Source organism: Trichomonas vaginalis, chromosome I, assembly GCF_026262505.1.
Source record: "Trichomonas vaginalis G3 chromosome I, whole genome shotgun sequence".
NCBI classification, from domain to species: Eukaryota; Parabasalia; order Trichomonadida; family Trichomonadidae; genus Trichomonas; species Trichomonas vaginalis.
Genome location: NC_067203.1, coordinates 8,953,013 through 8,965,300, shown reverse-complemented (window position 1 = coordinate 8,965,300; position 12,288 = coordinate 8,953,013). Strand labels below are relative to the sequence as shown.

Genomic DNA, 12,288 nt, shown 5'->3' with positions numbered 1-12,288 from the left:
AATTTTGAGCAAGCCGATACAAATCAAGGTTCAGATGCTCCAATTCGCTCCGAAAATTCAAATATTGCAGACTCTACAGATTTAGAACCAGAAAATCAAAACCATCCTTCTACAAATCAAATGTCTAGTAATCTAGAACATAAGCTGGACCTTCTTGATCATATTGAAAAACAATTATCGAAAATGCGCTCGTTATTGGGAATTCTTCCTACTACAAATGCTATTGTTGGGCCGTCAAAACAAGTTTCAGTTAATAGCAAGCAAAATTCTGAAAAAAATAAGAAAAAATCTTCCATAACAACAAAATCAAACAATAAAAAACAAAATTCATCCGACAATCCTCCTAAACGTAAAGCTCCTATTTCGGAAAGGATTCTCAGCGATAATAACTTATATTTTCAAGTTCATCGAAAGAGATCGAAAAGCAAACGTTCCACATCTACAGAGAAAAAGAATTGATATATGAAGTCTAATTCCTTTTATAACTACTATATTTTTATTCTTATGACTAAAAAATAATATATTATTTAACAATTTTCATTTTTTTCTTTTAACAATTTCGTTTTATTTCCATTTATTGTTAAATGATTTTTAGCATACACCTTTCTTTGTTCATCTTCTAAATACAATTTATTTTTTCTTAGATATAATTCTATTCATTCAATTCGATCGTCATTTTTCAGTACATGATCGTAATTTTCAATTATTGATCGCGATTTTACTTCAGAATTTGTTCGCAATATTGCTTATCAAAATTATATCTCTATTCTCTCATTTCTGTTTAGTCAATATCATTACACTTAAGGGTTTCGTTTTGCGAAAAAAACGTACAATACGCAATTTCGCTAAAAAAACATTTAGCTAGCAATTTCGACCTTTGACTCCACTCAAGACGTCACTTTTTTAATTTTGCGGTATCATATTTTTGGAAAATCTTTATGAATATTATATAAAAAGTCTCTTTAATATCTATATTTCATATTTTTATCGATTTTTAAAGTTTTTGCGAAAAGTATTCAATTATTTTTGCTATTTGGTCGGGTAAATGTCAGATTTGCGACATTTTCTGATATGATATTCAGATTCTACGTTGATAATAATGCTTATAGAACCCTCTTGCTATTGTGTCAAAATTGCGAAACCGATAGCAAAAATATCTCGCAATATCAAAATTGAGATATTGAGTGAATTATGCATTATAGAGATTAAAATCTGATTTGTGAAAACATCTCATTAGTTTCTAGCTAATTCAAAAATCTTTACTATCTTATTCGATTAAAATGAAAAGGGAATAGTTTCATTATGCTTTAAATGACAGCCTTATAATATAATCATAGTTTTCGCTCAATATGCAGCATTTTTTTTCGAAATCTATGGTCAATATCCTAAATACTGATTGCTTTGCATTCATATCTCTTACATTTTCTATACCCACATCACTATTCATTGCTATTCCTATCTTTTTCATTTTTGTTTGTTTCTCATAATTTCTCAAAAAACATGATAACTTGATATTTGTAAATATCATACTTTATAACGTAAATAAGAACTTGACCTATTAAGAAAAGCAGTAATTAAAAGAAAATCTGAAATTCATAAAAATTACAAGTTTCTGATAACAATTAGCTTAATTAAACCAGGTACAAGATTATATAATTGTATTTTCTATCCAATTATCCATATAATATCTTATCCAGAAAAAAAAACTTGATCAATACCAAATGATTTTTTAACTAGTAAATAAAGTATTTTCTTTACACACACATTGTATATCATAGTTTTTTTTTTTTTTGGTTTCGCAAAACATCCAAAAACAAATATGCTATAAAAGTGACAATTTTAGCAAAACGAAACCCTTATTACACTCCTATTGTCTAATAACATGCTATTAATTTTCTTAAAATTAAAAAAAAATATCAACTTTTAAAAACAGAAACTTAACATCCTTAGGTCAATGGATTTTGATGTGAGATACATTTAATCTGTTTTTCTTTTTTTATTTTAAATAATTGAATATTTATAGTTGTTATGGGTCTTACATCATGTAAAACGAATTTTCTTAAAGTAAATTTACTTTTTCTTCAATCTTTCTTACATATTTATTAAAAAAAAAATTATCCAAAAAAAGATGTTTTAGAATGAAAAAAAATAGAAAAATCTTCATTTATAGTCTTTCTTGAATGTATACGTTTTGATTTTTTTCTTTTTTAAAAAATTCAATTTCTAGAAAAATCGAGAAAAAATCATTTTCTTCTATTTTTTAGGACGCCATACCCATTGAAATCTCTTCTCAGGACGCCATAAACTATTCAATTATTGTGTAAACTTCTCAAAAATTGAATAGTTTACATCAGGACGCCTTAGGACGCCAACCCTTTACGCGCCCTCTGTTGATGAGATGGATAAGAACCAAGTACTTGTTTTAATTCTTTTGTAGGATGTATACATATATATATATATATATTTGGTCTGGTCTACGATGATCAAACGAAGTCAAGCTCGGATTTTTGCAAAAAAAAAACGTTACAAATTTTAATGAGTCGGGGAATTGTTCTGAACTACGAATATATTGGCTCACATATCAAAGATTATATTGAAGAGGATAATCTCTTTAGCACATTCGAAGTGGAAGATATCGAATCAATCATGAAATTCGCGAATTTAGCACCTGATGACTTCAATTCTCTTCTTGCGCAATCTCGTTCTGTAATCTCAGCACGCGAATTGTATACTTGCACTCGATGTGCAAATATTTCAATAAACAACTTACAAGATGCCATTTCAACACTTAAATCAGTTCAAAAGTACATGAAGATGCGAATCTTCGAAGGAATTATTGATATTTTAGAACAATTACAAAAGAATCAATCCATTACAGCAAATAAAATCGAAAAACTTCAAGCAGATTTAAATCTGATCCAAAAAGAAAAAGAAAACGTTGAGAAAGAAATGCAAACTCTTCACTCTCAACTCAAAGAGAAAGAAGGAATCAATTTACCAAAAGAATTTCTTTCGAAAATTTCCGAACTTAAAAATTCCAAAGATTTCAATCAAATCTACAAATTCTTTGAAGAAATTTCAGAAAAAGGAAATCAAAAAATGATGCAAAAAGCATGTGAAGAAGGACTTTGGAAAAAACAAAATCATGATTATTATGGTACAAATGTACTTCATGAAGCATCTTCAAAAGGAAATCTGAGACTTGTTAAATCTCTCATTGAATGTGGCTGTGACAAAGAAATCAAGAGCAAATATGATGGTACAGCTCTAATTTGGGCATCAGAAAAAGGTAAACTTGAAGTTGTTAAATATCTTATCTCAGTTGGAGCTAATAAAGAAGCAACGGATAATCAAGGATGGACTCCACTCATTATAGCATCATGGAAAGGTCATCTTGAAGTTGTTAAATATCTTATCTCAGTTGGAGCTAATAAAGAAGCAAAAGCTATTGAAGAATGCACTCCACTCATTAAGGCATCAAGAGAAGGTCATCTTGAAGTTGTTCAATATCTTATCTCAGTTGGAGCTAATAAAGAAGCAAAGGATGATGATGGATATACTCCACTCATTGATGCATCATATTATGGTAAACTTGAAGTTGTTAAATATCTTATCTCAGTTGGAGCTAATAAAGAAGCAAAGAATAATTATGGAGTAACTCCACTCATTATAGCATCAAGAGAAGGTCATCTTGAAGTTGTTAAATATCTTATCTCAGTTGGAGCTACCCTAAAGTTTTTGTTATTGGAATCTAACACGCCCGTAAATTTTTATAAAAGCTCATTAATACAGCTCCCTGATTGGAGACATTCTTTGTGACATATACCACATACTTATGTAGGCACTAGAGAATCTACCATATGATTATGGTAGTCTACTAATGACATTCATAGTGCAATTAGACGAAATTTATTTTGCTTGTAAAACCACACTACATGAAGATCCAACCCCAGTATTATAACATTATATTACTGGTACATAGTAGTATATATTGCTGAGGTTGAAATCTAAAAAGTTATCAAGATATCAAACTAATGTAATTGGCCTAGACTATTCAATTACAGATATATTAATATATATGATCTGATGAATTGATTTACACATAATGATATGATATTTAAAAAAAATTATTATATTTTCAAAATAGAGTTAAAATTTCGCATATATACATGCAAATGACTAGAAATGTTATGCATATATCAATGACGGTTGTGATTTTACTATATAGGAACATATGTCGGAGTAATGATTCAAACTTTCATAGTTATGCCTTATTTGAACAATATGTATTGAAATTCATTTTGATTAGTCAGGCTATGAATGATAATGATATAATAGCAGTTTAAAAAAAGATAATATTATAAATTTTTAAAAGATTGATATTTTTTATTTAATTTGTAATATTCTTACTTCTAATTGATATAGAATGTGTTATCATGTCAATTTTTGAAATTCGGCTAATTTTGGAAAGACATTTTGGATTGGGTATCAATTGTTAAAATTAAGCCTGGTTATTAATGTAAGTCAAATGTAAAATAATGGAGAAGGCTATATTAGCAATTAAATGTAACAAATTCACAAGTTGAAGAATACCAATATAATTTGAAAAAATTGTTAATTTCATAGGCAACAAGATGTCTATTGACACTGCATATAATTGTGAATATATGTATCATTTCAAAATTGATAGAGATATAAAAACTACATACATAAAATGAAAACTGATGATGAATGATATAAACTAACATAATTGTAGAACAATCAGTGTTTATATAAACTAACTAGATGTGGAATTCAATAATTAATGAAAATAATAAGACTTTTAAAGATACACACAAATCATATGGTATATTGGTGATTAGATGATTTTTGAAGAGGAGACATTGTTTGGCAACTAATTATATGTATAGTGTGGTAAGAAAATAAAGATATTTTATAAGTTAAATATGATATAAGACAATAATTATGAAAATTAAAAAATTAAAAGAGTAAATGAATATGAATATCAAATGGTAATTAAAATAATTGGAAAGTAAAGAATAAAATAGAATCTAGAGTGATCAGAATGTGATTGCAAAAGTTTGACCGACAAGAGTGTATTGTGCACTCTTGTCGGTCACAATGTCTCATTCTGGGAGACATTGTCACTGCATGTCTCCCACAATGAGACAATCTTCTGCAATCAGAATGTGATTGCAAAAGTTTGACCGACAAGAGTGTATTGTGCACTCTTGTCGGTCACAATGTCTCATTCTGGGAGACATTGTCACTGCATGTCTCCCACAATGAGACAATCTTCTGCAATCAGAATGTGATTGCAAAAGTTTGACCGACAAGAGTGTATTGTGCACTCTTGTCGGTCACAATGTCTCATTCTGGGAGACATTGTCACTGCATGTCTCCCACAATGAGACAATCTTCTGCAATCAGAATGTGATTGCAAAAGTTTGACCGACAAGAGTGTATTGTGCACTCTTGTCGGTCACAATGTCTCATTCTGGAGACATTGTCACTGCATTGTCTCCCACAATGAGACAATCTTCTGCAATCAGAATGTGATTGCAAAAGTTTGACCGACAAGAGTCTAATATGCACTCTTACTTCTCATATATAATTATTAAACAACCCCTTCTATCTTTCAAATCTTATTTTACCTTATTAATATTTATTTTCTATTTTTTGTGCTTTATATAACTTATGGCCTGTACTTAACTATTTTACAGACTATGCTGAGTTATTCCCAAATTTAAATATGTGACAAAAACACATATATACTCCCTTCATATTCTGATCTCATGACATATTATCGCAGAAACTATATTTATACACCACACCTCATAAAACATCATTTTAGCCCTATCTAAGCGTTCAAAACCTATTTTTCCCGCGTAATCTGATTCTTCAGGTTCCGCTGATTCGATTTCTGCTGTCAGATCGTGAAAATATGCATCAGATAACAAGATAAATGCAAATTACTACACTTACTTAAAAGTTCAGATTATGTCTAGTCTTTATCCAATATTTATTTTGAATTTTATTTTTTGAGATATTCATTTTATAACCCGTATTATTCAGAAAATTAAATGTATTTGTGAAAGAAAACGGAGAAGATAATAAATATTATCATATAGATGAATAAGTAATTTTAAGGAAAATAGTAAGTGTAGTAATTTGCATTTATCTTGTTATCTGATGCATATTTTCACGATCTGACAGCAGAAATCGAATCAGCGGAACCTGAAGAATCAGATTACGCGGGAAAAATAGGTTTTGAACGCTTAGATAGGGCTAAAATGATGTTTTATGAGGTGTGGTGTATAAATATAGTTTCTGCGATAATATGTCATGAGATCAGAATATGAAGGGAGGGGTTTCTGGGGCATTCGCGTCATATCGGCATCATAACCGTTTCGATTCAATAATGAATGGTTTATGGCGTCATATTGTAGATATTCTGAGGGGGTCGCAACACAAATTACAAAACGATTATTTTTGTCAAAAATATTGTTGCAGTGTTGATTAATCGTTGAGGAAGTACGATTATTGTTTTGTGAAAAAAAGTATCTTTATATATGGTTATAAGTATGTTCTTACTATAAAAAATTTCATTGTTAATTTGAGATTCTCATATAATTTTTTGAAAAGAAATTTAAAATATATTATAATTATGTTTAATAAAGAAAGGTATATAAAAATCTTCATAAATACCTAAAATTAAATTTTGAGGGAACTTTTCAAGGGATAATGAAAAGTAAAATATAGAAAATAATTATAGACATTTTAATTTTATGTATAATGAAATGCATAATATTAAATTTTTATAAAAATACACTTTTCATAAGTATTCAATATTTGAGAATCCGCTCCAAAAAAGAAAAGATTCTCTTATATTTGCTTATATAAAAGGGGACTCTCTATCAGAATCGAATGTATGAATTCAGCGCCTCTGATAGAGAGTTTCCTCTTATATAAGCAACTTTTTTTTCATGCGATATTGTGTATCAAAACACAAAAATCTACTATTGTGAGAAATTAAACCTGCGAGGTACCAGTCTAAACTGGCACTTCGCAGGGTTTAATTTCTCTTGAAAAGATACAATAATCAAATGCGCCAAAGTTTTCTAAATTTTTATTAGGAATAGGAGTTTGCAAGACACTGATTATATTTCAGTGCTTCGTAGGCTCCTATTCCAACTCTAAATGGAGAGAGATTTGCTAGAGTAAGATAACATTAATGCAAAGTTTCTCCCATTTAGAATTGGAATTGAAGGGTGAGAGGCATATAGTATGCTTATACACCTCTCACCCTTCAATTCACTATACAAAGCTCAAAAACTTGTGTGCAATGGCATCTCATTGCACACAAGTTTTTGAACTGATTCTAAGGAATTGATAGCTATGATGTACTGATTATGAATCAGTACGCCATAGCCATCAATTCCTTCTCTTAAAGCTGGAAACTTTGTCTGAATAGTTTAACATTCAGACAAAGTTTCCCGCTTTCAGGGAGGGTATTGGAGGGTGGGAAGCATATAGATAAACTATACACCTCTCACCCTTCAGTTCCTTATACGAAGTTCGAAAACTTTGGTGCAATCGTTGCTGATTGCACCAAAGTTTTCGAACTTTCTATTAGGAATATGAACCCACAAGGCACTGATTATGTATCAGTGCCTGGTAGGCTTCCATTCCCTCTCTGAAGCTGGGAAATTTTGTCCGAATAATTTAACATTCAGACAAAATTTCCCAGCTTCAGAGAAGGAATTGGAGGGTGAGAGGCATATAGGCATACTATATACCTCTCACCCTTCAATTCCCTCTGGAAAGTTCGAAAGCTCGGTCGCAATCAGATGGAATTGCGACCGAGTTTTCGAAGTTTGTATTAGGAATAGGGACCTACAAAGCACTGATTATATATCAGTGCTTCGTAGGCTCCTATTCCAACTCTAAATGGGAGAAACTTTGTTTGAATAAGATAACATTCAAACAAAGTTTCTCCATTTAGAATTGGAATTGAAGGGCGGGAGGTACATAGATAGACTATGTATCTCTCACCCTTCAATTCTCTCAGTAAAGTTCGAAAACTTTGGTGCAATCGTTCAAGATTGCACCAAAGTTTTTTTCGTTTAATTGAAGGAATTGCTCCATATGATGTACACACATACAATGTATGCATCATAAGGAGCAATTCCTTCCAGATAGCTGGTAAACTTTCCCATTTATCTGGCTTAAACTAAAGTCTGTGGGGAACTAACATGTAAAACGGTTTTCCACAGTCTTTAATTTCTCAAGACAAGTGCCAATCATTGCTCTCAATGATTCATAATTGCGAGTAAGATTTGTCATCCATCAAGAGAAATTAAACCCTGCGAAGTGCCAGTTCTAGACTGGTACCTCGCAGGGTTTAATTTCTCACAATAGTAGATTTTTGTGTTTTGATACACAATATCGCATGAAAAAAAAGTTGCTTATATAAGAGGAAACTCTCTATCAGAGGCGCTGAATTCATACATTCGATTCTGATAGAGAGTCCCCTTTTATATAAGCAAATATAAGAGAATCTTTTCTTTTTTGGAGCGGATTCTCAAATATTGAATACTTATGAAAAGTGTATTTTTATAAAAATTTAAAAATAGATTTAAAATTAGATAATAAACGAGATATTTAAATTTATTTTTGAATACTTTTTTTTATACCAAAAGTCTATTTTCTTCTAAATTGTAATATCATAATCAAATTATATTTACAAATATAAATAATTCGATTTTATTTTCTTTACTCTTTAAATTTTTTTGAAAGAATTGTGATGCTTTCTCTATGATAAAATTGAGAAGTTTACACATAATCACTCTTGATCAAGTAAATGGATATTGATAAAACTAACTATAATTTATAAATCTCTCACATTACAGGAAACTGTATCTATAATATTACCTTTAAAAATTGAACACGGGAAGAGTTTAGTGTTCATCAAAATATTTTTGACACTTTACATGTGACGCGACCCTATTTGAATTCTATCTTCATGACGCCGTAAACCTTTCAAAATTGAATGAAAACGGTTGTGACGCCAATATGACGCCGATTATACCCAAGCCCTGAAGGGAGTATATATGTATTTTTGTCACATATTTAAATTTGGGAATAACTCAGCATAGTCTGTAAAATAGTTAAGTACAGGCCATAAGTTATATAAAGCACAAAAAATAGAAAATAAATATTAATAAGGTAAAATAAGATTTGAAAGATAGAAGGGGTTGTTTAATAATTATATATGAGAAGTAAGAGTGCATATTAGACTCTTGTCGGTCAAACTTTTGCAATCACATTCTGATTGCAGAAGATTGTCTCATTGTGGGAGACATGCAGTGACAATGTCTCCCAGAATGAGACATTGTGACCGACAAGAGTGCACAATACACTCTTGTCGGTCAAACTTTTGCAATCACATTCTGATTGCAGAAGATTGTCTCATTGTGGGAGACATGCAGTGACAATGTCTCCCAGAATGAGACATTGTGACCGACAAGAGTGCACAATACACTCTTGTCGGTCAAACTTTTGCAATCACATTCTGATTGCAGAAGATTGTCTCATTGTGGGAGACATGCAGTGACAATGTCTCCCAGAATGAGACATTGTGACCGACAAGAGTGCACAATACACTCTTGTCGGTCAAACTTTTGCAATCACATTCTGATTGCAGAAGATTGTCTCATTGTGGGAGACATGCAGTGACAATGTCTCCCAGAATGAGACATTGTGACCGACAAGAGTGCACAATACACTCTTGTCGGTCAAACTTTTGCAATCACATTCTGATTGCAGAAGATTGTCTCATTGTGGGAGACATGCAGTGACAATGTCTCCCAGAATGAGACATTGTGACCGACAAGAGTGCACAATACACTCTTGTCGGTCAAAGTTCCGCATTCAAGTTATGAATGCGGAACAGTGTTCCATTCTGGGAGACATGCAGTGACAATGTCTCCCAGAATGACACATGCAGACCGACAAGAGTGCATATTACACTCTTATCGGTCAAAGTACGGCTATCTGATCCTGATTGCCGAACAGTACGCCATTTTGGGACATATGCAGTTGCAGTGTCTTCCCAAATTAGAACTCAATAGTTGCAGCCCACTAATATCTTAAATTGTTCGATCTATTCCTGCATACTAGTTTCAAATGAGGAACGTTCTTGTCTCATGCATGAATATTTTCATACTCATTGCATCAATGATCTAACAATTTAAAGATTGCTAAAAACCTAAAGCAAAAAAATGATCTGCTAACTATGCAGGCAGCTCAAGCGCACCAAGGGGAGGCGTTTTTCTGAATTGGGCGATCTTCGTGAGATCTCAGGAGGCGAAGATTCGGAACCCAACCGGCTTCAAGCTGTAACATCTGGCTAGCAGGCCATACATTTTTAAACCGCCTCTAACCGTTCATCTCGACCACATTATCGGCATTCATATATATAATTGAATATTAAGACAAATAAAACCATTCGTTTGATCGAAATTGAGGAATTTATTGGTAAAACAAAAAAATTTAAGAAAAAAGTTTGCCATTTTCTTTGATATTTATATATTTGAAAGCTACCATATAAATAAATCATTAAATTTATCCCATTTTAATATTATGATTATCAAATGCGAAAATTAAAAAAATTATACTGTCTTGATTCGAACTCAATCCATTTAATCCTGACATACAAACCATACCATTATGCCAAAAATATCATTTTTTGTTTCCTTAATAATAATATAAGATCGCTTATTTCTTAATTTTCTTCTATTAAAATTTAGTATTTTATATAACGAATCATTAACCTTCTTATGTAAGATTTATACTTTCACTTTATAATTTGTTCTAATCGAATCTTTTTTTTATTCAAAAATTTTAAACATATTTCTTGATGATAAATGTAACTCCACATTTTCTGCCTATATTTCACAAATGTTTAACATATTTTTACTTAATTTCCTTTAATTTTTTTTATATTTTTTTTTATTCAGTATTAATTTCATATTACTTTATATATCCTAGATATAAATTCCATAAATATATCATTGCATTTAAAAATATGGCTCAAATATGATTCTTTATAGGATATTTTTGTAATACGCCAAAAAACCACGACTTCTAGCCTTCTTATTATGTACATTATTTCTAGAAACAGTCTTAGCCCCTGAATATATAGTTACCAATTAGATAAACAAAATAGCGCCAAATAAATTATTTATGATTATCGACAACACATAGCCATTCTGTTCTAACCATTAGGCAAAATACCCCGACAAGTCAAAAAAAAGCATAACTCATGATCATGTCAAACATCAATAATCTTTTGACATGATTTGTGCAAAAATCTCAATAAAAGCTATTATTGGCATTTACTCATGATATATTAATATATTACATCAAAGAAATCCATAAATAATACCACATCAAAATACAATAAGGCTAATTTCACCTCAAACTTTTAATTTGAACAAAGACACATATTCAAATATAATCACCACATATGGTAGAATATTGCCATATAATTGACACTTGACTTTTACACAAGCTCAAAATCAGCATCCCCATAGGATATTAGGTTTTCGAGAAAACAACACGGGATAAAAGTACACATATATATCTGTCTAATTTCATAAAATCAAGTTGCTATATTTATCTGGAATGGTAAGATTCAACAAACAAGTGTGATTTGGTGTCACTTTTTCGTCCAATAACAAAAATTTAAGGGTAATAAAGAAGCAAAGGATAATGATGGATATACTCCACTCATTAGGGCATCATGGAAAGGTCGTCTTGAAGTTGTTAAATATCTTATCTCGGTTGGAGCTAATAAATTTGCAAAGAATGATAAAGGAAAAACAGCACTTGATGAATCGAAAGGAGCAGTAAGAGAATATTTATTATCAATTACAAGAAAATAATTTCTTGATATATTTGGTTATTATCTTTCAATCATTGTTACAAAAGATAAACCATGAAAAAAAATCCAATATATTTTTTGTCATAATGGCCCTTAATATCTAAGTATTAACTATGAAATTACATATTTATTAAAATGTTTCAATTTATTTTCAAATGCAAAATGATTTTGTTAAATCGGACCCAAAATAATTAATTCTAAGTCAACAAAAATAGGTATCTTCGAGATGCCAATTCGATCTATTGATTAAAATGAAATAAAAAAATCTTGATCTTATCGGTGTGAAGCACCAATGTGATTAAAAAAATAGAACGATATAAAAAAATTAATTTTTTTCCCTG

At 30.6% G+C, this 12,288-nt stretch overlaps 2 protein-coding genes across 2 annotated transcripts, besides 3 other annotated features; both read left to right on the top strand.

The window, feature by feature from the left end:
• Positions 1 to 801: part of a mobile genetic element that runs on past the window's edge.
• TVAGG3_0954910 (MULE transposase domain-containing protein) lies at positions 10 to 459 on the top strand (the record flags this gene model as incomplete). Its single annotated transcript, XM_051253328.1, has 1 exon — positions 10 to 459. A coding segment is annotated over one exon (450 nt), but the record flags the coding sequence as incomplete, so codon positions are not given.
• A 1,057-nt stretch (positions 802 to 1,858) lies between the features above and the next one.
• Positions 1,859 to 2,386: a mobile genetic element.
• A 149-nt stretch (positions 2,387 to 2,535) lies between these two features.
• Positions 2,536 to 4,160, top strand: TVAGG3_0954880 (protein ubiquitination; the record flags this gene model as incomplete). The annotated part of the gene is made up of 1 exon (XM_001316045.1): positions 2,536 to 3,819. One exon carries the CDS (start codon positions 2,536 to 2,538, stop codon positions 3,817 to 3,819), a length of 1,284 nt encoding a protein of 427 aa, XP_001316080.1.
• Positions 4,161 to 7,107: 2,947 nt separating this feature from the next.
• Positions 7,108 to 8,157: a mobile genetic element.
• Positions 8,158 to 12,288: the final 4,131 nt, after the last annotated feature.